Below are 26,928 nucleotides of genomic sequence, written 5' to 3'. Positions count from 1 at the left end.
CGGTTATATAGCGAAATATGAAGGGCACTGTAACCAGACACACACACATTCTATCTTCCGTGTGGAGAGTGCATGATTATGCTGGAGGATGTTTCTATACATTTGGGGTTTCTGGTATATGGGGATGTGATTTCTGATGTGGCAGATAGTGACTGGCATTCCTTGTGTGAGGAGTATCTTGGAGGTGTCCTGCCTAATTTCAATGGTAGGTGAATACCGTTAAATTGATTGGATACAATTTTTAAACATTTCAGTCACGACGCCTCTGAGGAACATGTTAAAATGTATGTATGAGCTTGCATATTATAGCTCATATGAGGGATCTTGATGCCCAAAAAATCGCGTAATCAAGTTCATTATATGTGGGTGCATCACCTCACAGATTTTCACGTTGTCAGTACACTCAGTTAGGACTCTGTAGTTTTGGCATTTTGTATAGGAAAACATGTCGTGCAAATGATTATAAAAAAATGCTATCGACAGATGTCTCATTCTTTTCCAGTCTTGGGCGTGGTATGTCATTTTTATGTCAGTTCGTGAAAACATGTTGGTCTTCCCGTTATTGTTGATGTAATTTCAATATTGAATTTATATAAAAATATATTTGTTGAGTATATAATGAATTTTTTCATTAAATAGGTGATCAAGTACAAGAAAATATCATCGGGATTTACCAGATGAATTGGAAAAAAATCGACTACTAATTGATCAGAAGGTTGGTACAGACGTATGTATTTAAATTTTATTATTTACTTTTAATTATTATTATATAATTAAAATATTATTTTGATAATAATTATATATATTTGTTTTAGTTTTAATGGGCTCCTTATTCTACTGATGAAATGAGGATTTATATCTCACATCACTTGAGAGGCCCATTAGATGTCTGGATGACGGTGGTCCCACTGATATGTTATGTTATTGTCGAGTGGCATTCCCCGTACATAACCTATTTATCATCGATAGACGGGGAAAAAAAGAAATCGACTGGCTACTAAAGAACTTCAAGTGGGTAACGATATAAAAGGATCGACGTAGACGCATTCCCCGTACATAACCTATTTATGTGGATCATTATTCTGTTGCGGATGATTATTATGAGTGGTTTAACACGAAGGGGAAACAATTCCTACTTTCCAAGGAAGCACGAGGTGAGAGCATTCATCAGTGCCGATAAAGACATCAACCATCACAAAATCATCGTCTCCCAACTCGTGGACAGAAAGCAGACGCTTTCGGATCATCCTCAACTGTAGCATCAGAACCATCACAATAGTTATATCTACACCAGTGTATATTCCACAACCGTTTTAGATGGCATCGCAACCATTTCAGATGCCACCACAGACGAGTCAGACACCACTACTTCCATATTAGATGTTACCAAAACCATATCAGATACCACCGCAGCCGGGTTAGATGCCACCGTCGCAGGGTTTTATGACCCTTCATGGTGGATATTATACTTTCATGCTTATAGATCCAACGTGGGGTTCATATGCTGCTTATTTGGCGGGTGAAGGTGGACCACATACACAGACACCTCCGGCGCAGTTCTCGCACTCATTGATGTCAACGTGTTCGCAATTTTTACAATTTTCTATGACCGGTGTGATAGTCAGTCATACACCTCTAGGGTCCTTATTCTATGGAGGTGCTACTTCGCCATTCGTCCCTCATCAAAAAATGTAGCTGCTCCTGATGATGATGATAATGATGAGAGTGAGGAGGAAGAACAAGATATACAAAGAAATCCTCATCGACACAGATAGCTACCGCCCTGCGTAACAAATTCAAGATATAGGTATCGATGGAGTGGCTTAGTTTGTAATGTTTTTATTTAATTTTGTTTGTTTACCAACAATTGTAAAGTTTTTATTTAATTATGGACTTTTTATTTATTTTGTTTGTTAATGTCTTTATTATTTAATTGTTCGAATTGTACGTCTGCATTTAATGTTTCTATTTAGTTGTTTTTATTATTTGATTTGTATCGTTTTATTGTATTTAGTTTGTAATATTTTTATTTAATTTTCACTTGAGTAGTCCATTACTCGATGATTCTCAAATGACATTAATTGAAAATAAATAAAAATTAAATAACACAAACTTAGATTTCATAAACAACTATTACATCATAACAGCGTCAACGGTTACTTGATGACAAAAGAGATTGACATTTTTCCTATTGTGTCCTAGGTTTCTACAATGCCCACATCTTTTGTTTTCTATGGACGTATCCCGAATATCCATATCATAATGAATTCGAGTGGATTTTGGACGACCGAACTCCTTTAATAAGGACGGATCTGGTACAATTAGAAGCCAATTTTGAACATAATCAGGGTCTTTCTTATTACCCATGGGGGAAATCAAATTCATATACGTTAAATCTTCTGGAAGTCGGTATACATGATCCATAAAACAATTATATTCTTGACGGGTATAAGAGCAAGCTGCTAGGACATGAGAGTCTGGATACTTTAGAGTTTGAAAAAGCCCACAATCGCACCACCTATCTCGTAGATTAACTTTGAACGAGTTAGCCTGAATCCCTTGAAGAGGTCGCAAAATCTCTATCACTCGAGGTGATTCATGAGTTCTAGAGAAGATTGTTACAGAAATTCCATTTGATGCAACAATTCTTTTTTGCAACTAATATTGGGTGATAGACATAACCTCTTTGCATCCAAGTTTGAGCTTGTCTCCCGAACTTGGCAAAAAGCGCTCCCAAACGAAAATATGTCATTTAACCAAAGCCGTTACTGGTAAATGGCGTGCCCCCTTTAAGGTCAAATTGATAGTCTCAGCCAAGTTGGTCGTCATGTGTCTATATCGATATCCACCATCATATTCATTTGTCCATATTTATTTGTCAAAGAGGCTGATGTACTTGTAATCTTCCTCGTTCTTTCCTCGTAAATCTTGAAATATAGACTCAAATGTTTATGGTAATAGTTTGTAACCTGAGCGTTAAATGTAAAACTTAATGTTAAGTTTCCATAAAAAAATGAAAATGATTGAGAAATAAAATTAGGTATTTTTACATACTCATGTGCACAAGTAATTGGCGCTCATAATTCTTCTTGAACTTTCCATGATAATTAACAGTAATGTGTCAGATACAGTACTGATGTTGGACATAGGGTGGTTGCCACATTGGACCCAAATACTTTATTGCTACTTTAATCCCAACTCCGAGATCTAAAATGACAAAGATTTTTCCCCTCGTGACAACATGTAAGCGTAAGTTTCTGAGGAAAAAAACCCAAGAATCTATATCTTCTCCTTCAACAAGGGTAAAAACAACTGGAAGAATGTTACGATTACCATCTTGAACAACTAACAATAATAAAACTTGCTTGTATTTTTCATACAAGAATGTCCCATCAATTTGTACCACGGGCTCGCAATATTTCACAATATTAATGCACTGTGGGTAAGTCTAAAAAAACCGGTAGAATTGGCATCGATTGGGAAGAACTCGATCATTTTGGTATGTATGGTAAGTTTTAAAGTTGACAATTATTCCAGGATTCAATCTGTGCACTACCCTAAACCAACTTGATAGTTCGTTTTAAGATGTATCCACTCGCCGTGAAATTTTTTAATGTCATTCTGCTTTGTCTTCCATGCTTTTATGTATGAGACGATGTACCCATATTACGACTGTATAATTGAAATCAACACCGAAATAGTTATATGGGAGCTTGCTTTGACCTTGTGCATGATGGCTTGACAGATAATGTTAGAGTTCAAGTTGGGATAAGCTTGGTTGATCAACCTAGCACAATATATGTGATGACTGTTGTATAATGTTAGTTCCCATATATTGTTTTTCCTCTTCCTATTCAATACATGAACCATCCAGTTGCATCCGTTATCACGTTGGGCACAGTGCCTTACATACTTTTTAGAGGTACAATGGTCGAATATTGTAATTCTTAATTGTCATCATCATTTTTTTGGATGGAAACTCCATTTCTTTATATAACTCACCATTATTGATTCATGATTTAAATTCGTAGTCACCAACATTTGAAATATCCGTAAATTATGGTCCGTACATTGCACCATAGTTAGCTTCATACATGTGCACTGGAGGTTCGGTGTATACTGTATTTGTGGGAACTTCATCTACATCATTATCATCAGAGTCCATGTTGAACAACGGTGATCTCAGCACCATCTGCACCTGGCTCACGAAGATATTCTTCTGGTGGAGATGAGGGTTCATCCACAATGCCAACATTTAGGTCAAACAAGTTGGTACTTGAATGCCTTCCCCTTGAACTTGAAGGCATTTTGACATTAAGGTCGAAGAAGCTCGCAGTTGAATGCCTCCCCTGGAACTTGAAGGCATCGTGTCAAATAGGTACTGCACAAATTATTGCATTGAGGGCATCTCCATATTCAGGTCAAAGAAATTAAAAGATGAATGTCTTCCCCTTGAATTGGAAGCGATGTTGCCATACAGATTATTTGTGGAGCCACCTCGATACAGATTGTAAGAAGTTACTGATTAATGTCTCCCCATTGAACTTGATGGGATGACATCATGATGTGGATTTCCCATGAACAAGTTAAAATCATTACACATTACTTGAGTTGGACTGTCAACTTGATCAGCTTGTTCAGCCAACCCATAGTGGGAGCATAATGACATACCACGATTCGTAGACACTTCAACAAATATCGCATACCTCTGTGTATCGACGTCTGAATATTGATTCTAAAAATCAACCATCATAGTAAATTTTTCATCGTTGGAGAGTTCGAACGTTGTATAAGTTAACGAAAATACTGTGGTTGGAAATATGTAGTGAAGTGAGGAAAGTCTTCTAGTACTTTCAACATGAACCTTCCTTGAAATTTTAGTGATCAACTCCTCAAGAGTGATATTTCTCTTGAAGATATTCTGACAGAATAATTTGATGTGAAGACGACGCCAGTTTCATCTTCCCAAATTTCTCCATCATAGTAAACAATAGCTGAAATACATGTCATTTTGAAACTTTGAAAGATCGAGAGTCTTATATCTGAAATACGCCTAATTAAATAAATAATATATGAATTAAAATATAAACTAATCCAAAAAATTTTAAAAATTCACAATAAACTAAGTAACACATTTTCATATTGTTACTGTATCGGCAAAATGTCTCGAGGTTTGATCCCGCTTTCTAATTTTACAACCGTAAAAAAATAATATAAAATAATTAGTACAATAAAATTTGGTCAAATAATTAAATATAAAATAAATATAATATAATTAAAAATAATTTTACTTTATAAAAACAATAACAAAATTTACTTAGCTTGAAAGAAGAAATTGATAGAAGTAAGAATAAGCAAGTAATTTTAGTGTGGCGATGTTTGCATTCAGAGGGGCTGTTATTTATAGTGGAAGGGAGCGTTTAAAAGCCGAGTTTTTAGGCTCAGGTAATAATCCAGTACCAATAATTCAACGTGCATAATGGAAGGCACGAATCATGATCCACTCCTTTCGTATGTGTCAGAATCCCGCGAAGGCGTGGATCACCCTTTACGTGACAATAACTCGGACAGGACCGTGAAGATGCAGATGACGATCAACGCTAAATTGTTACCGTATCAGAAAGGATGTTAGATCGATAATATTTAAACAAATAGTTCCTAATAAGTAATTATTGCGTGTAATGGTGATATTCGGTAAAAACGCCTGCAAATTGACATTTTGCCCTGAAATGTCAACCGCATTCCGATTTCTGCTTTCTCTGTAGTACTTCCAGTTAAATTGTTTAATCGTTTGATAGAGACGTCCATTAGTGGACACGAGGATTCGCTTTGAGTCGCCTCAATTTCCTTTAAAGTAATTTAAAATTTTATGTATCTTTATGGTTTTGATGGAGGTTGATTTTTCAAAACATGTTATCATTGGTTTACATTATTTTAAATGTTATATGTTCAAAGTTTTTTTTTATCTAACTCATTTAAATTTGATCGGGTTTGAGTTATTAGATTTTTCATCGATTTCTTCGCCACTCAAACATCTCCGGATGGAGAGCCTTCAAGAAGTTGATATCCTTGGAGCCAAATATAATGTATAGACAAAAGCTCAAATAGTCCTACTTGGTCTATGAGGTGAAATCTAAATATTAACCACTAAATTTATTTAGTTTATTGATCTACGAGTAATTATAATGACTTTATACATAATAACATTAGTTAAAATCAATATAAATACTCCTCTACCACAATTAAGGAGAGATCCTCTCCACTCATTCTATTTTCGAACTCTTATATTCTCCTTAATTTATACATTCATCTCTCCCATAGAAAAATTGTCTACCAACAATGGTGGATCTAGAAAGTTTTTTTAAGGTGAGCATACATATATTAATAATATAATTTTTTTGATATAATCAAATTTTAGGGTGGACGCCATAGAATTTTAGGGGCACACGTGTATTAATGAAAAAAAACTTCAAATTTTAATGAAGAAAATTCGAATTTTAGAAAATTTTAAGATAAATATGTGCCCACTAACAACAATCAACAATGTACATCAGCCATTTTCTATCAACGAATAATGTTTACTCACTAATCATGACTCTCTATAAAAATCAAAATAGATGAATCTTAAGTGAATGAATTGTGGAGAAAAACTTATTCCCATATATATATATAATGAGATGCCGCAAAATTTTATGCAACCATAAAAACCCATCAAACAAACCTGCCCAAACACCTAAAACAAAACCTCGATCAAAGTCTATATCAAACAAGCAATATTGACATCTCAGAAACAAGAAGTAATATATTTCAGCCATGGCAGATGAGTTTAGTGCAGGAACAAACTGGTGGGATAGAACAGCTGCAGGTTCTTCTTCTTCATCATCTTCTGTTCTAAACAATAGCTTGGGAACTTTTGGTTGGGAGATGGCCGATATGAAGCCAGCATCTTCCATTGATTCCATCTCACCACCATCATCAGTCGTTTTCCAAGATAACCCAAGACTTCAAGCTGGAGCTGCTAATAATTTACACATGATGGAGCTCGGCCTTTCCTCTCAATCCATGGACTGGAATCAAGCTTTTATGTAAGTACTGCTATATATGTATGTATGTATATGTTTTATCTTTTGAAGGTGTTGATTAAAAGCTTTTGATGTGTGTTTCATAGTCGTGGGGAAAAGAATGAGACTAGTTTCAAACCCATGCTCGAAGAACATAATCTGGAAACTTCAACTGTTATCAATATGGATTCAACAGCTTTATATGGGAGTTCTTCATCGATTCTGCAAGGATTCATGTTGGGGTCTGAAAACAATCAAGTTCACGAGAGTCGTTCAATCAATGATTATCAATATGGGATGAACAGCAATGATCATCATCAGTTGTTGCCTAATTCTTGGTCTAAAGTCCCTCAATTCTTGAGAAATTCGCCTCCGAAGCATGGACAATTACATTTCTCAAATAATGCTCCCTTTTGGAATCCATCAGCAGCGGCTGCTGATCATAATGTCAGCCCGCCTGGGTTTCTCCCATCACTGCAAACCCAGATTCAAACAACGAATTTCGATGAAAACCCAAAGGTAATTCTTTTTTGAAAAAAGAACACTTCGTTTTGAAGATTCTTTTACTTTTTTTTATATATTAGGGTTTGGAATATTTTGTTTATTGAATTCTTTATCTTCATATGTCATTAGAATATATCTGGGGTACGAGACTCAAGCACTGTGGTGAAGAAAAGTGGAAACGAACCCTCATCTAAAAGGCCTCGAAGTGAAACCCCATCTTTGCCCGCTTTCAAGGTACAGTTCTTCTTCTTCTTCTCAGTATAATTTTGATTTCAGTCCTTTAATTACGCCAAAGTTTAGAATTTAATCCCTCTATGATACTTTGTAAATGAAGACGAGATTTGTATGGCTTTGATTATGATAGGTGAGAAAAGAGAAGATGGGAGATAGAATCTCTGCACTCCAACAATTGGTTTCACCTTTCGGAAAAGTGAGTTTTCTTATAAATTTTTTTAGTTCAAAAGTATGGTATTCAATCGGCATTCATATTTTGATCAGGGATTTAAAGAACAATTCACTACTGAAATAACAACAATAACGGTGTTATCTGAAAATGTTATTGTACGATGACGATATCTATAATAACATCAATAATATTTGTTAGGTATATAATCACAATAAATATAATATAACTGGAAATACGATCAAACTGTAATTTAAATCTCTAATTTTGATTCGAAAGGTGAAAGTTTATGATTGTTTTATTTTTTTATTTTCTTCCCATTATATGTAGACTGATACAGCCTCGGTGCTGTCAGAAGCCATTGAGTACATAAAATCCCTCCATGATCGAGTCAATGTAAGCTTCATTATCAACTAATGCTTCTTTATAAAAAGATATTCAAAGCATAAAATATCAAAAGTTTCCCCTTTTCCTTACTATATTCTTTCAGATTTTAAGTACTCCATACATGAAAAATGGAGCTGCCACTCACTATCATCACCAGGTAACAATAATACTTCATAAAAAACCTTTGATTCATGGTACGCAATTGATTAAGCAAATTTTCCTTTACTAATGCAGAGCTATGATAAGTCCATGGACCCTGAAGGGTTTAAACAAGATCTAAGAAGCCGGGGACTATGTCTCATGCCGGTCTCGAGCGCGTTTCCGGAGACGCACGAGTCGACGGTGGATTTTTGGACACCGACGTTTAGGGGAACATTCAGGTAGAAACAAAGATATAACAATGGATTAGGGTTATTCAAATAGGAGACCATTGGGAAAGAATAATTTGTTTGTAATAATTTAAGATTAATTATTATGAACAAGTTATATTGGATTAGGGATATTGAGAATTGAAGAAACAAGCACTGATTTTTTAGGGAAAAACTTACAAAGATTAATTTAGAAAAAAAAGAATGTCGAAGTTTAAAAGACTTTTTCCCCTTACCAACATTGTCAATTAGGGCTTTAATTTAATAAGAAGAAAAGAAATCGATTTTCTGAATTCAAGTGTGGGGATACCATTTGATTGGAAATCCAACTTTTTTTTAATTCTGTTATTATTACTAATAATATTATTTGGAATATATGGGCTAGTGGAAGTCACAAGGTGGGACACTCAAGCTCCTCCTTTCAGACTTTATATATATATATGATACTATTATGGGTTAATGTATTATTGTATTACATGATAATTAAGTAATTTTTTTTGGGATAATGTATGTAAAAATGCTATCAATCATGCTTTTGTGCTTTTCCAAGTGAGTGGTCACGTTGAGGAGCTTTTATTGGAAGGTAAAGAATAAAAAAAAAATGGTAAACACTAATATAAATATGATGTAAATTATCAAATATTTTAATATATATTAGAATTTAATTTACTTATATCATGAAATAGGATCATATGAAAAATAAAAATCTAATAAAGTAATTTCAAAAGGTAATGATATAAACATTTATTATTATTTGTGCGACGAACAAACATGAACGATATTAATATAATAATAAAAAATAATAAAATAGTAGCAATTGATTTTATTTTAATTTAAACATGATATATGAAATGCTTATAAACACCCATCAATATGAAACAATTAATTTGTGAGTTCAAATTATATTAGAACATCAAAATAATTGAATATCCGATAATTAGAAAGATATTATCACACCTAACCCTAAAAATACTTTAAAAAATAAGATTACAAAAAATCTCATGTTATATTTTTTAGGATGATAAAATATTGTCTTTATATCTTAATTTAATATTCGTTATTGATTTATATCTTAATTTAATCTTCATTATTTAATCTCAAGTTAATTCGGAGTTGTAAAATAGGACTCCTCAACTTGAATAACTCAAAATTTTTTGGCTCGACTCGACTCGATTGAACACTCACCCCTAAATTAATTTAAGAAAATAAGGATGATTTTAGAATTTATTTGGGTTACTTCATTATTAACAAATTTAATTAAGAATAATATTTGATATATTATTTGTGTGTAGTTTTATGTATTATAAGTGAACAAAATTATGATATATGGTTGATAATACATTTATTTTTAATTTTTTAATAATATATTATTATTTAATTCATTGATGATATATAAAATGATAAATCAAATATTTTTTTTTCATGAATTAATTAAATTATTTTGGAAACCTATTATATAAAGAGAGGGAAAAGAAAATTTGATATCTATAGAGTAATCATGAAGTAACTTTATGAGATTCTACAATCTAATAATCCCCTTCTCAAAAAAAAAAAACTTTAATCTCAAAATTCAGTATGAGTTGGTATATATTTCTTTATTCTTTCTCTGCTAGGCTTGAAACCTTTTCATCCCTTTGGCTTTAAAAAAATCCTTATAAATATATTTTTTACAATGCATTGGGATCGGTACCCTTTAATGATCAATTCACTATTTTTAAGGGTAAATTACACAGTTAATCATTAATGTTTGAAGTAGCTTTAGTTTTCACTATTGATGTTACAAAACATACAAATCAATCGCAACGTTATCAATTGGTTACAAAATGTTCACTAACCGACGTTAAGACGTAAGACCACCTATTTGACTCCCCATATATTTGTTGACCTACATTTGACCCTTTTCAGACCCATTACTCCTCTCCAATCTCAGCCTATCCCACCTCTCCCTCCTATTCTCCCCTAAAACCCCATCTCGAGTCATCGCTTTCTTCACTGGTTTAGATTCTTTATTTCCTTCTTTGTTAACCCGGTAACCTTCCGCCATTTTTTCAGGATTGAAGAGGCTGTGATTAGCGGTTGAAGTAGAGAAGCTAAACATGCATGTAAATAAAGCGAAGAGAAGCTGGGGTTTTAGGTAAGAAGAGGAGGGAGAGACTGAGGTTGAAGAAGGAGGGGGAGTTGCAGTGGTGTGACATTGGAGAGGAATAAAGGATCTTATTAAACACCGGTCACTTTCCCAGATCTGCTGTTCAGTCACATTCCACAATATAAGTCCAGGGCCAAGGTGGGGTAAAGACCACAGAAACCAGGCCAAATAAAACTAAAACAAGCGACACCATCCATCAACTTCACACACATGTGTACATAGAGTTTACTAACCAAGCTGCTGTCCCATTATTTGAGAGAATCCGCAATCCAGAGTCCAGACAAGTGGCAACTTCATGTAGAAAATATTATCTAGTAAATGATTGCTTCGCCGAACACTTCTCTGATAAACCTTGAATGTTTTATTTTCACAGTTATCTTCTTAAAATGAAAATGATCGCTCCAAGAATAGGGGAAAGAAAATGTTCCTTATCAGTTGAAGGCGTTTGATTTCGAGTGAACAACTTCATGTACAAATGAAAATAAATGAATTCGGATGTGAAGCTTAAACATGGGAACGTGTACCGGCTACAGCAGATCTGGTTTTCAACTAGCAGAACAGGAGGTGTAGCTTAAACATCGAAACTGAGAGGGTTTGGTTGGGGCTATTTATGGTTTGGGAAATGTACGGACCCGGGTTTCATATTACGATTGAAGAGGCTGTGATTAGCGGTTGAAGTTGGAACACTCATGTCCCGTATACGTTCCGAGGTAAAAGTGTCACATCAATTATATAAAACATATATTATTTGAAAATCTGTAAACTTATGTTTTTATTTAAAATTGACATTAAAATAAGTAATTGTATTTAAAAACTATAATATAAATATTCAAAATACTATTCATTCATCATATGATCAAAAGAGTTAAGACATATTCGAATCGGAGTATCAAAAAAAATATATATATACATGCCAACTATGAATAAATATAAAAAACATCAGAAAGATGTACTGATTCTGGATGTCTGCACTAGTCTATCAAAATGTGGGATGTCCTGCCTGGCTCCCTCTCTGGTGACTTTGATTTCCCTACTGAGAACCAATCATATGCTAAATATTCCACTTAGTGAGACAACTTATAAGATATGTTAAATAACATATAAAATAAACAATTATATATAAAAACATCATTTAAACAATTCATGCATAAAATAATATAAGAATAAAAAAACAATTATTAAAATTCTTTATTTGAACTATATCTCAAATCCATACTATTCTATTTCAATTCATATCATTGCCCATTGTACTATTATGAGAAATATATGGTACGTGAGTCATATGAGTGAGGGCTCAATATGAAGTCAAAACTATTAATAGTAGTTACTCGTAAAATGTACTGAGTTACTTCACCTCGTGTATCACTAAGGCACACAAGTCTCATGAGCAACTGTGCCATATCATATAACATATGAAATATCTCTTAGATTGCACCAGATCACTCTACCTCGGCACCACTAAGGCACACGGGTCTCATAAGTAATCTATACTAGTGCAGCTCATAAGCTTGTACTTGTTCATTCCACCTCGTGACATGCCAATTGTACCATTACTCTCACTTACATACAATGGACTTATTAAAAATCATATATTATTTTGTATATTAAAATATTCATATGTTCGATTAAAATAAAATATCATAACTACTATTTTGGGCAGTTCATACCCAAAACAATCATATACTATAAAATAAAACAACTTAATAAAATATATGTTCAATTACAACTTAAAAAAACATTTCTAATAAAATAATCGAGGTTGACTCATCGCAAGTCTTCATCGTATTATTTCGTTAAAAAGTTAGTTTCACTCACTTGTTACCTCACAACTCTAAAATACTACTATCGCTTTCCCTTTTACTCTGTACTACATCCTTCGTTTTTATTTCGCTTTACTCTTAGTTGCGATCACAATCTACACGTAATTAATTATAGTAAAAAAATATGAATCCGGTTTGCCATATTACTAATGTCTAAATGCAACAAAAGCAAGGATTCAACGAAATTAATTAATGCACTCCAAACGAAGCAGGCTCGTAACAATTGTTCACAATTAGAAACTTGAACAGTTGGAACACAAGTTTTATTTCAGAGACTAGCACGAAATAGAACAAAACAAAGTTAATAAATAGGATAACATTTACGCACATGTTAAACTGCAAACCATTACACCCCTATGGCCGAATCAATAATTTTTATTCATGTTACAACCACATTTCATGGTAAAACCACTATACCACATTTACGCACATGTCAAAACAAATGAACTGGAGTCATGTTAAACTGCAACCCACTAAAGCCAAACTTAAAATTTCCAACCTCAGCATTTCCTTCATGTAATCCCTTGGCCGAATCACTAAACCAATCCCCCCAATAATTTTTATTCAACTTTCTTGTTTAATTATAATTCCACAACACCCATATCATCTTAATTCAACCTTATTCTTTGAATTCTCATTTCCCCTTTATCCACCAAAATCACTGTAACACCTTAGACCAGAATAACACACAGTCGACTGATGTAGGATGCCACGTGAAACCACTGAAGTGGCTAACAAACTTTAACTTACTTTCTCATGCTTTAAAACAACCATAAAATAAAATAAATTAAAATATAATAAAAATCATTTCATTGAGGAGCTCCAAAATAAAATATTTACACTTCAAAAATATTACAGATCAATTTGATTGAATCTATGACTCAACTGGACAATAATGTTTACAAATATACATGCCCAATAAAAACGCTGAGACGTACATCTGATCTGCACTGGACTTGTTTGGACCTTGGTCTATCTATTGCTTCCCAACTGCTTAATCTACTAACCTGCCCATGAAAACATCCGAATGCTGAGCTAACTAGCTCAGCGGCACACTAACAACTAAAACATACTAATTGCATCACTAAAAAACTCAAGCTATCAAGTCTACTGGTATAAGGTCTACTACTATCTGTTCTATTATATGTTCTGTTCTACCAGCTCACTCCTTGAGTGTTGGACCTTGCACCCAAGCTAGTCTTGTAAAACCCCAAACATCGTGTCAATGACTAAAATGTAAGGATTTAAAATTTGGTGGTTTAATTCGAATAAATTGAAAAGTTCAAGGATTGATTTTGGAATTTATGTCCAGAACTTATTATCAAAGATTGAAGAATGGAAGCGCAAAGAGGTATTTTTAGCATGAATGGATTTAAAATTCATTTTTAAAGAGATTTAAGCATGTGAGGATTAGAAAAGGGAATAAATATGTAGAAGCATTGGTTATCCTCTCTTCTTCTTCTTCTTCTTCTTCTTCTTCTCTTCTACCGTGACTCCATTGCTAAGGTGAGATATGTATCTAGTTGGTTGTTTCTTTAATTTGTGGGTTGGTTTTTGAAGCTTTGAGTGGTATATAAGATTAAAGAAGCTTAAAGATGAAGAGAAACTAAGTGATTAAAGAGTTTATGGTGAATTAGTAAAATGGGTTTTTAAGTGAATGGATGAAATTTGGTTAGTAATTATATTCTAAAGGCATATTTGACTTGTAAAAGGCCTAATTAAGGTATTTGAAGTCTTAGAAATGATTGAAAACATGTTTGAATATTTGGTATGATTTTTAGTTTTAAGTGTTCCATGGAGAATTTTGGATGTTTAAAGGAGATTAATGGATATAAATTGTGTGGGATAAATGTTATTAAGTTTAAGGGCTTGAATGGAGCTAAAATCATGATATTTAGGTGAAGTGTGGGTACAATTTGAAGTGAAATAGGTGAATTATGGGTAAGGGTATCGGTACTGGAAAAACAATACCGATACTATATGGCCAAATTAAAGGAAAATGTATGAATCATATGAACAATATCGATACTGATTGAAGTAGTATCGATACTGATGTGAAGGTATCGATACCAAGGGTAAGATATCAATACTGTAAGTAAAGATGAAATTCTAGAATGTTGAAATGGTACCAATACTGAAGTAGGTATCAGTACCATAGAAGAGAAGTATCGGTACCGTGGGTAGAGTACCGATACTATTCAGCCTGAAATGTTAAATGAGGGGTTTCATTTCGATTATGTAAGTTTTAATTGGTTATTCGTTAATGGAAATTCATTATTGATCTTGGACATATTGATGTGTAGATTTGGATCGAAAGCATATCGAAAGAATCAACATAGTATAAGATTGAACGAAAGAAAAATGATTTCGTTTAGGACTTTTGTGAGGCAAAGGTGAGTGCAATTTATTTATTTTATAGTATATATGAGGACGACTTGTGATAAGCCAACCTCGAATATTTTCGAACGAAAACAATTTATTTATTTTATGTAATCTTTTATGATGTTTTATATAAATTGTATTTCCAAAGTACTATTTGATTTTATTAAAATGAGAATGTGTTCTATGTGAAAGCTCTTTATGTGAATGTGGTCTACGTGAAAATGCTCTATGCGAAAGTGTTCAATGTAGATAAAAGACACTTTGAATAAAGTAATGAAAATTAATTTTAAAGTTAAAGCCCAAAGTATATGTATGAGAATTAGAGGTATAGTTGGCATGCCAAGAGTCGAGAGTTCTACGTGGTCATTCGGGACAAATTTAAAATTTCTACGTGGTCATTCGGGACAAATTTCTACGTGGTTCTTCGGGACAAATTCTATGCGGTCTTTCGGGACAAATCTATGTGGCACTTCGGTGCATATTCTACGTGACACTTCGGTGCAAATTATATGAGCAGTGGTGACTGCAATTATAGTGCACAACTTCAATGTACTAAGATACATTGAGTTCTCAATGATATGCATTGGGCTACTAAATTAAAGGGATATAAATTGAACAATGTGTAAAAGTATACGTTATTTTCATGAAATGTATCTTGTTTTCAGTGTGCAACATTTTCTATGAGATGAATAAGCAAGTGTTTTTTTTAAATGTTGTGTTATACTCATTATTGCCTCACTAAGTCAACGACTTAGCTGTGATTGTTTCACATGTAGGTTCAAAGAGATCCGAGGGTTAAAGCTAGGAAAGGACAATATACTCCTGAAGAAAATCAAATCAGAACAATTTGAACTGTAAGTTTCTTATTATTTTGTGATTTTATTGGTATGTATTATAAAGTTTTAAATTGTAATACTCTGATCCGTTTTGTAATTACACTATTTTAAGTTTATAAAATATATTAAGTATTTATTTTTTATTGTGATTATTAATTTTTAATGTAAATGTTTGTTTAAGGGTTCACCATTAAAATACAAATAAAAGTTTTAAAATTTTAATGAATTTTCAAAGAGGCAATGTTTTAAAAAGTCAATGTGACACCTCAGATTCTTATTTGTGGCGGGTACGAGTTGGGGGTATTACAAGTCTGCTTTAAAACTACTTTAGTGAGTATTCTTGAATGCTCATTCTCTAAGTTATGGTAGACATCATGGTGCGGCTGAGGGTTCTACATCTCGGAGCTCACACACCCCTCTAGTTTTCCCTGGATATTACACCTAGAAGTCTCTGCATCGGAAACCATACCCCTGACTAACTCACCCTTTCTTCTAAAGAGTGGATATTACCCCTAGAAGTCTCTATATCAGAAACCATACCCCTGACTAACTCACCCTTTCTTCTAAAGAGTGTTAAGGCCTCAGTAAACATAATTAGTTAGAAGGATCTCGACCCTACCTAAGGATATATAGATTGAATCTATATTGTCTACTTTACTATCTTTTCTAAAGGAACTCGGGTGTCCTAATTGTTTTCCCGAGCATTCAAACAAAGCTAGTCTTATTTCACTCTACTTTATTCTTGTTTCTACTTTTGAATTAAAGATTAATAAATGTTCTCTCTTGTAGTCTTATTTGAGAGAAACTATAAGCTTTTGGAAAACCTCACTTACCTCTATACTTTATATTGACTTAAAGCCCATTTATCAACCTTGGTATCAATACTAGCTTTACAATATCAATACTGTTAAAATATTTTGATATTTCGATATAACAAATTAAGTTAAATGGATTTTAAGATTTTCCAAATGATTTTCTAAGTATATTCGATATAACTATTCGAATATCAAAACATTACTCCAAATATTTCAAAAATCATTTTTAATCCTTACTTAAGTGTAAAATTAAGTTTTAATCATAAAACAATTTCAAAATAATCTTACAAAGTATTTCGAACCAATTCAAAGCCAAAAATTACAGATTGCTCAGAGGGAACCGATTCCCCCCCATCGGAGGAACCGATTCCCCCTAAATGGTTTTGGCCCCGAGATTTCCAGAATGCTCGGAGGGAACCGATTCCCCCCATAGGAGGAATCGATTCCCCCTAAACAGTTTTGCTCCGAGAATTCCAGTATGCTCGGAGGGAACCGATCCCCCCCCCAAGGGGGTACCGATTCCCCCCTTGTACAACGGTCGAAATATTTGAATTTTACACTTAGGAACCGATTCCCTTCAAGGGGGAACCGATTCCCCCCACGCTCCAAGCTGTTTTATTAAATGTTTTCACACTAAAACGGCTATAATATCTTCTCTAATCATCCCAACGTTCAGAAGTGATCCAAGGTGTATTTAAGCAAGCTTAGAAGCCATTGATCAACAACAAGAAACATCAAGCAACTAGAATCAAGAGAGAATCAAAGAGAAAGCATCAAACCTCAAGTTTGAGCATTTCAAGCCTATTTTCATTCAATATTCATTTTGCTTTCAAGAACACTTTTTGTGCTCAATTGTATTCATCTTTGAGTGTTCTTTTCTTTGTTCTAGAATTGTGCAAACATCTTACCTTGTGAGGTTTTCTTGTAAGTTTGCAAATTTGTAATCTTCTCTTTGGGAAAAAGAGTGTTCTCAAGAGTTGGGGTATACTCTTGAGGGAATTGTAAGGTTATCTCTTTGGCCTCAAAAGAAAGAACAAATTAGTGAATTTGTTGGAAAATCCTTAGTGTGGATAGCTAAGGTAGTGGACGTAGACTTTATTTGAGAAAGTCGAACCACTGTAAATCGCTGTGCAATTACTTTCAATTTTCTGCAAAAGCTTCCACAAAAATTTTAATTGCCAATTCACCCCCTCTTGGCCGATTCCGTCAATCGATTAACTCAACAATTGGTATCAGAGCCTAACTCATTTGAAGGTTTTATCGCCTCTTGAGTTGATTCGGGAAGAGTTATATCGATTATTAAAGTCACCAATGGCCTCCGCTTCAAACTTCGACTCCGGTCTCGATTCGATGCCCGTCAACAAGCCTCCTTTCTTCAATGGAGCTAACTATGCCTATTGGAAGAATAGAATGATGTATTTCATTCAAGCAAGTGACATGGGAGCATGGAATGATGTAGAAGAAGGATACATCAAACCTCTCACTCATCCAAGGTTGTGGAGTGAAGGAGAGACAAGAATGTTCCAGCTCAACTCCAAAGCCATCCATATTATTTTTTGTGCTCTTAGACCAGATGAATACGAAAGAGTTTCATCGTGTACAACCGCCAAAGAAATATGGGACAAACTTCAAGTCACACATGAAGGTACAGATGAGGTAAAGAAATCAAAAATTAGTATTCTAACGCATAGCTATGAAAATTTCAGGATGAAACCAAATGAAGACATCAAAGCTATGACGGATAGATTTTCAACGATTGCCAATGGTCTCAAATCATATGGAGAGATCATCTCAAATGAAAAGCTTGTGAGGAAGTTAGTCTACTCCCTCCCAAAATCATGGCAATCAAAGGAGACGACAATCATCGAGTCTAAGGACCTATCGTCCTTAACTCTTGAAGAACTTATCGGTTCACTCCTCACTCATGAGATGATGCTCGAAGATGAGGTGGACCTTGATAAAGTTGAAGAGACACCAAAGGAAAAGGAGAAGAAGAAAAATATTGGAGTTTCTCTCAAATCCACAAAAGATGAGAGTGATTCTAATAATGATGATGATGACGAGGAAATGACATTGTTTGTCAAACGGTTCAGAAAAATGATGAGACCTTACCAAGGAAGAAAATTCAAACGAAACGAAGGCCTCAAAAATGAACCAAAAGAGAAGGACCCAATCATTTGCTATGAATGCAAAAAGTCGGGGCATGTCAAATATGATTGCCCACAATTGAAGAAAAAGGGTCAATCAAAGAATAAGCACAAGGCTCATGTGGCTACATGGAGCGATGAAGAAATTTCCGATGAAGAGGAACAAGAAGTAGCAAACTTGTGCTTGATGGAATTCGGGGAAGATTCTAAGGTAACCTCTAACTCATCCGATTTTGATGATTTATCTTTTGATGAGTTATTTGAGGAGTACAATGGGTTGGCTTCGGATTATGAGAAATTGTTTTTAAAATATAAAAATGATGTTTCAAAATTGAAAAATGAAAACAAACTCATATCCAAAACCAACAACGATCTTGAAAGTAAAATCAAAGATTTGCAAATCAAACTAGAAGAGTTTGAAAAGAAAAATTTAGATTTGCAAAATTTACTTTCAAAGATCAATGATGATCATCAAAAGAAAATTGATGATCTTAAAACTTCTTTTGATAAAGTTGGAACAAAACATTTTGAAAGAGGTGGAAATTCAAAATCCAACTTTGTTAGAAAAAGTTTTAGAAACTACAATCATAGAGGTCCCCAAAGAACCTCTAATAAAAAAATCATTAGAAGTATGTGGGTTCCTAAAGAACTCATTACTACTAAAGATAAAAATATCCTACACAAATGGATACCTAAGGGGACTAGGATTTTGGAAACTAATGAATATGGACCCAAAAGAATTTGGGTACCAAAAATCAAAAATTAATCTATGTTTGTAGGGAAAGGAGCATTGCTACAAGGCACGGGAAACAAATTCAAACTCATGGTACCTTGATAGTGGATGCTCAAGACATATGACCGGAGACAAAAGCCGGTTCATTGAGCTTAACGCCAAAAATGGAGGAGAAGTGACTTTTGGAGACAATTCAAAAGGTCACATTGAAGGTATTGGTACAATAGGTAATACCTCTTCCATACAAATTAAGAATGTTTTATATGTGAATGGATTAAAGCATAATCTTTTGAGTATTAGTCAACTATGCGATAAAGGATTCAATGTCTTATTTGAAATTAATGGTTGTAAAGTTATTGACATTGCATCTAATCGGATTATGTTTATTGGTCATAGAATAGGAAATATTTACATGGTGCATTTAGATTCTATTGATATGACTAATTTATGCCTAGTTGCTAAGGATGAGCATGATAGTTGGTTATGGCATAGGAGACTAGGTCATGCTAGTATGAGTGTTTTGCAACGGTTAATTCAAGGAGACTTAGTAAGAGGGTTGCCTCAGCTTAAATTTGATAATGATAAAATCTGTGATGCTTGTGCTAAAGGAAAACAAAAACGAGTTTCTTTTAAATCTATTAATGATGTATCAACTAGTAGAGTATTACAATTGATCCATTTAGATCTTTTTGGGCCAACTAGAACTACTAGCTTGGGAGGAAAACAATATGCTTTTGTCTTGGTAGATGACTATTCTAGATACACTTGGGTTCTATTCTTAAGTACTAAAGATGAAGCATTAGAAAATTTCATCACATTTTCAAAAATAATCCAAAATGAAAAAGGTTACTCTATCACTAGTGTTAGAAGTGATCATGGAACTGAATTTGAAAATCTTGGATTTATTGAGTTTTGTAATTCTAATGGTATTAGCCATAATTTTTCAGCACCTAGAACCCCTCAACAAAATGGAGTTGTTGAGAGGAAAAATCGAACTTTAGAAGAAATGGCTAGAACCATGCTTTGTGAAAATAATTTGCCAAAATATTTTTGGGCGGAAGCCACAAATACCGCTTGTTATGTTGTAAATCGAGTAATGATTAGACCAATTTTAAAGAAAACTCCATATGAAATTCTCAAAAATAAAAAGCCTAACATTAGTTATTTTCATCCTTTTGGATGTAAATGTTTTGTTTTAAACAACGGTAAAGAAAATCTTGGCAAATTTGATGCTAAAAGTGATGAAGGAATTTTTCTGGGTTATTCCTTAAATTCTAAAGCTTATCGTGTATTTAATAAAAGAACTTTAGTTGTAGAAGAGTCTATACATGTTGTTTTCGATGATAATCCCCTTCCAAGGAAGGATTCTTCTGTTAATGATGATGTAGGTATTGTACAAGCAAATGACGTTAGACATGACGTTGGAGAATCATCATCAAAGGAAGAAACAAAAGATGAAGAAACTCATGATCCCCTCGAGAATCCAACCATTGAAGAAAGGGAAGTATCTTTTCCAAGAGAGTACAACTATGTCAAGGATGGTGAAATTATAGGTGATCCATCAAAAGGGGTAACTACTCGATCTTCTCTTAGAAATATCTGTAATTATGTTGCATTTATTTCATGCATAGAGCCTAAGAACATCAAAGAAGCATTAAAAGATGAACATTGGATTATGGCTATGCAAGAAGAATTAAATCAATTTGAGAGAAGTAAAGTATGGACATTAGTTGAAAGGCCTAGTAATAAATCTACTGTAGGTACTAGATGGGTTTTTAGAAATAAACTTGATGAAAGTGGTAATATAGTGAGGAACAAGGCTAGACTTGTTGCTCAAGGCTATACTCAAGAAGAAGGCATAGACTATGATGAACATACGCTCCGTAGCTAGGATGGAAGCAATTAGAATGTTATTGGCATTTGCATGTTTCAATGAATTTAAATTATATCAAATGGATGTTAAAAGTGCATTTTTAAATGGTTTTATAAAAGAAGAAGTGTACGTGGAACAACCTCCAGGTTTTGAAGATTTAAATTTTCCGGATCATGTTTTAAAATTGACAAAAGCTCTTTATGGTTTAAAACAAGCTTCTAGAGCTTGGTATGAAAGATTGTCAAATTTTTTAATTGAAAAAGATTTTTTAAAAGGAAAGGTTGACACTACATTGTTTTTAAAGAGAAAAGGTAAAGATTTATTAGTAGTTCAAATTTATGTTGATGGTATAATATTTGGTTCTACTAATGATGTTCTTTGCCAAGAATTTTCTAAGCTAATGCAAAGTGAGTTTGAGATGAGCATGATGGGGGAGCTCTCATTTTTCTTGGGACTCCAAATCAAGCAAAGAAAAGATGGCATCTTCATTAATCAAGCTAAGTACGTCAAAGATATGCTCAAGAAGTTTGGACTGGAAAATGGGAAACCTCATAACACTCCAATGAGCTCTTCAACAAAGCTTGACTTAGATGAAGGAGGTAAATGTGTAGATGTTAAATTATATAGGTCAATGATTGGCTCTTTGCTTTATCTAACTGCAAGTAGACCGAACATTATGTTTAGTGTTTTCTTATGTGCTAGATTTCAATCATGTCCTAAGGAATCACATTTACTAGCTGTTAAGAGAATCTTTAGATACCTTAAGGACACTCCTAGTTTAGGACTTTGGTATCCTAGAGACTCTAGCTTTAGCTTGCATGCCTTTTCTGATGCGGATTATGGAGGATGCAAATTAGATAGGAAAAGCACCTCCGGTACTTGTCAATTCCTTGGAAATATGTTGATTTCTTGGTTTTCAAAGAAACAAAATTGTGTTGCATTATCTACCACTGAAGCGGAATACATTTCAGCCAGTAGTTGCTGTGCACAAGTTTTATGGATGAAACAACAACTTTTTGATTATGGAATTGAAGTAGGTATCATTCCTATCAAGTGTGACAATACTAGTGCTATTTGTCTCACTAAAAATCCCATCCAACACTCTAGAACTAAGCACATTGAAATAAGACATCACTTCATTAGAGACCATGTCACTAAGGAAGATGTAGTTCTAGAATTTGTTGATACTTTGCACCAATTAGCGGATATCTTTACAAAACCCTTAGACAAGGAAAGATTTTGGACACTTAGGAGAGAATTAGGTTTGACCAACTTATCTTCACTCAGTGTTTAAAATAATTTTAGCACTTTTAATAAATCTTGAAAAATGCTTATAATAATAATTTTGATTGCATTCTTGCTATTAGTTAGGGGGAGTTTGTGATTCTTAATGAAAATTAATTTTATGTTCAAAAATCGATTAAAGATTAATTTAATTGTTTGAACATAATTAATTTTTGATATATGAGTTGCCAATACCACTAGAAAAGATTAATTTAGCATTTTGTGCTTAAAAAATCGGATTTTAGCATTTTGGTGCAGAGGGAATCGATCCCCCCCTGAGGGAACCGATTCCCCCTTTGAAGGGGAACCGATTCCCCCCACAGGGGAATCGATACCCCCCTGGGGTTCTGTTAAAATCGGGCAGAACACCCCAAAATTCCCAAAACCCTTATATTTTCTTCAAACCGTTTCTCACCCTCCTCAAACACTCAAATCTCCTTTCTTGCCTCAAATCATCGATATTAATCGGAATTCGCTTCAAATATTATCTTCTAAACCTGTTGGAATCATTAAAATCGTGCAAACAACATCTAAATCCCCTCAATCTTCATCTTTCAAGGTAAATTTTTCTAAACTCTCTATTTCATTGTTTTTGAACATAGGATTAGTTTCAATTAGTTCTAGGTTGAAATAGTGATCGGGCATTGATTATTTAGGGATTAGAAACTAGATGTTACAACTAATTTCATCAAAAACACAAGAATTTTTCAAATTTTTTTAAATTTTCAAAATAAAAAAAATGTTATTTTTCAAATTATTGTGTTTTGATTAAATTATGTTGTTGTTATGAAAAACTATACATATATTGTTTCTCAAAACCATATTTTTCAAAAGTTTTTCAAAAACTTTGCCCATTAGGATTGATTTAGAGAATCTTGAAATATTGAGGACTCATTTGAGTTTTGGGATTAATTGAATTGCATACATTTGTTTTAAAATTGCAGGTTATTCTATCTATTCCGATTTCCTTCACCATGTCAAATCCTAAATGTCCTAGGTCTTCATCTAGTCGTTCTAGTCGTCAACCAAATCCTCCTCCTATTCCTCAAAATCCTATTCCAAATCTTGATCCTAACTTGACTATCCAAAATTCTTGTTTCAATCAACCGGGTCCTAAAGATTATCGTTATTGGTTTTACCAATATTTTGACTCGTATAAGATTAGGGAAGAACGTATCCCATCTCTTCAAACTATGGTTGATATTAACTTTAAATATCTCCCTATCTTGCACGAATGGAAATTTGATAAACTTTTCGAACTTGAACCCATTGTCTATCATCAACTTGTTCGTATCTTCTACTGTAATGCCGTTTGTATCAAAAATCGTGACAAAACCAAAACCATAGGAGTGCGTTCCTACCTCCTAGGTCAATATTTCCATCTTGATCCAGATTACATAGCCAATGCCTTAGGCTTGGACAATGAAGGTTTATCAAACGAAAAACAAGTTTTAGGCTCACGATATAAACGGAATGATAGTGCAAGTGTTTTAGATCTCCATGAGTGTTTCCTTCATCTCATGATCACTTGGTGGTTTCGATCATCCGGGGGTCGATATTCAACTCTTAGAGCTTTAGATCTTTGGTGGTTGCACTGTTTTGAAAACAATATAAAAATAAACCTCTCCGAGATTATCTTTGCTGAAATTGTTGAAACCGTTAACCTAGTGCCAAATAAGAAACTCTGTTCTTCACTAGTTTACGGTTGTATTCTTAGTAATCTCTTTTCTAAAGCTGAACTCCGAGTTGGTCTAGATGCCTCATTTCCTCTTAAGAAACAAATCAATCTTCTTTCTTTAACAAGAGCGGGATTGGTCAAAAATAAGGAAACCGGTGCATGGGTTCGATCTTCTACTCCGGGAGCTAGTTCTTCACAAGCTCCACCCGAAGCTGACGAAGATCCCGAGTTTGAACAATTAATGAGGGATATTGATGAAGCTGAAGAAGAACCTGAACAACCCGAGGAGCACGCACAACAATCGACTCAAATGCCTCCATATTTTCAATCCTTTATGGAGACATTTGATTTCCGTTATGCTATAATGGATTCACGCTTTTCCTCTATAGAGTCTCATTTATCCACAATGGGAGCTTAACAATTAGAGATTCTTTAGGAGATGCGTGCAAACAATGAAGCAACCAATGCTCGTATTAATGGACTAACTCATGAAATGGCTGCTATGCGAGCCCGTTTTCCTCCTACCGATCCGGATGCTTAATTTTGTGTTTAGCTTTACAACTTTGAACAAAATGAATATTGTTTCAACATTTTGAATTATTTGATTTTGTGGATTGTTGGATTTTGGATTTATGAATAGTGTGAACTTATATGTTTTATTCATTTTTGCATCATCATTAGCAATATGACCAATTTTGCCATATCACATTATTTATGAATATTGATTTATGAAACTAATGGCTAATCTCTCTTTTGATTGTGATCTTAGCAGCTTAAGCTTATAATTAATAAATCAATTGGCTAAATGATTTCAAAACCTTGTTTTACAATGTCTTTTTGATTTAACAAAAAGGGGGAGAAGAATAGGTGTTAAATGTTTTACATAATAAATTGAAGGTGTTAAATGTTTTACATAATAAATTGAAGAAGTGTTAAAGTAAGGGGGAGCAATTTCAAAACTTGATTTCAAAAATCTTAAAATTACTAAAATGTTTTGTTATATCAAAAAGGGGGAGATTGTTGAAACATTTTGATATTTCGATATAACAAATTAAGTTAAATGGATTTTAAGATTTTCCAAATGATTTTCTAAGTATATTCGATATAACTATTCGAATATCAAAACATTACTCCAAATATTTCAAAAATCATTTTTAATCCTTACTTAAGTGTAAAATTAAGTTTTAATCATAAAACAATTTCAAAATAATCTTACAAAGTATTTCGAACCAATTCAAAGCCAAAAATTACAGATTGCTCAGAGGGAACCGATTCCCCCCCATCGGAGGAACCGATTCCCCCTAAATGGTTTTGGCCCCGAGATTTCCAGAATGCTCGGAGGGAACCGATTCCCCCCATAGGAGGAACCGATTCCCCCCTAAACAGTTTTGCTCCGAGAATTCCAGTATGCTCGGAGGGAACCGATCCCCCCAAGGGGGTACCGATTCCCCCCTTGTACAACAGTCGAAATATTTGAATTTTACACTTAGGAACCGATTCCTTCAAGGGGGAACCGATTCCCCCACGCTCCAAGCTGTTTTATTAAATGTTTTCACACTAAAACGGCTATAATATCTTCTCTAATCATCCCCAACGTTCAGAAGTGATCCAAGGTGTATTTAAGCAAGCTTAGAAGCCATTGATCAACAACAAGAAACATCAAGCAACTAGAATCAAGAGAGAATCAAAGAGAAAGCATCAAACCTCAAGTTTGAGCATTTCAAGCCTATTTTCATTCAATATTCATTTTGCTTTCAAGAACACTTTTTGTGCTCAATTGTATTCATCTTTGAGTGTTTTTTTCTTTGTTCTAGAATTGTGCAAACATCTTACCTTGTGAGGTTTTCTTGTAAGTTTGCAAATTTGTAATCTTCTCTTTGGGAAAAAGAGTGTTCTCAAGAGTTGGGGTATACTCTTGAGGGAATTGTAAGGTTATATCTTTGGCCTCAAAAGAAGAACAAATTAGTGAATTTGTTGGAAAATCCTTAGTGTGGATAGCTAAGGTAGTGGACGTAGACTTTATTTGAGAAAGTCGAACCACTGTAAATCGCTGTGCAATTACTTTCAATTTTCTGCAAAAGCTTCCACAAAAATTTTAATTGCCAATTCACCCCCCTCTTGGCCGATTCCGTCAATCGATTAACTCAACAAATACCCTCACTTGCCTCTACACTTACTCGTGCTTTAAAGCTCAAATCATACCCTTGGTATCGATACTGGCCTTATAGTATCAATACCCTCTTTGCAGTATCAATGCCCTTCCTAAGGTATTGATACCCCTACAACTATTTCATCCACTTGAACCCAAATTTAAACACATTCTATAGTACTTATTCTAGTGTTTTACACATATTCGATCCCATTTATGGTCATACTACGGGTCTAGGGCCTCTCGGGCAACGTTTTGACCAAAAAAGACTGAAAGTATCAATACTAGCCCAATAGTATCGATACTTCTGCAAAAGTTTCGATAATTTATATAAGTATCGAT

The 26,928-nt window shown here is 33.9% G+C and overlaps 1 protein-coding gene across 1 annotated transcript; it reads left to right on the top strand.

The window, feature by feature from the left end:
* The first annotated feature begins 4,353 nt into the window (after positions 1-4,353).
* LOC120143417 (transcription factor bHLH123-like) lies at positions 4,354-8,775 on the top strand. The gene is made up of 9 exons (XM_039157744.1): positions 4,354-4,367; positions 6,799-7,085; positions 7,169-7,233; positions 7,279-7,580; positions 7,695-7,799; positions 7,930-7,995; positions 8,299-8,364; positions 8,459-8,512; positions 8,590-8,775. Exons 2-9 carry the CDS (start codon positions 6,814-6,816, stop codon positions 8,737-8,739), a joined length of 1,080 nt encoding a protein of 359 aa, XP_039013675.1. The 5' UTR covers positions 4,354-4,367; positions 6,799-6,813; the 3' UTR covers positions 8,740-8,775.
* The last annotated feature ends 18,153 nt before the right edge of the window (positions 8,776-26,928 follow it).

The sequence above is a fragment of the Hibiscus syriacus genome, unplaced genomic scaffold (genome assembly GCF_006381635.1).
Source record: "Hibiscus syriacus cultivar Baekdansim isolate YM2019G1 unplaced genomic scaffold, ASM638163v2 tig00110847_pilon, whole genome shotgun sequence".
In the NCBI taxonomy this organism is placed as follows: Eukaryota; Viridiplantae; Streptophyta; class Magnoliopsida; order Malvales; family Malvaceae; genus Hibiscus; species Hibiscus syriacus.
Note: the sequence above shows the minus strand (reverse complement) of the source record. Positions and strands in the feature narration are given on the sequence as shown.

Bases quoted from the DNA above. Each gene is read 5' to 3' on its own strand.
- LOC120143417 (XM_039157744.1), top strand. From the start codon at position 6,814: ATGGCAGATGAGTTTAGTGCAGGAACAAACTGGTGGGATAGAACAGCT. The intron at 7,234-7,278 runs CTGTTATCAATA...GGAGTTCTTCAT, and splicing joins ACATAATCTGGAAACTTCAA to CGATTCTGCAAGGATTCATG. The intron at 7,800-7,929 runs GTACAGTTCTTC...TGATTATGATAG, and splicing joins CATCTTTGCCCGCTTTCAAG to GTGAGAAAAGAGAAGATGGG.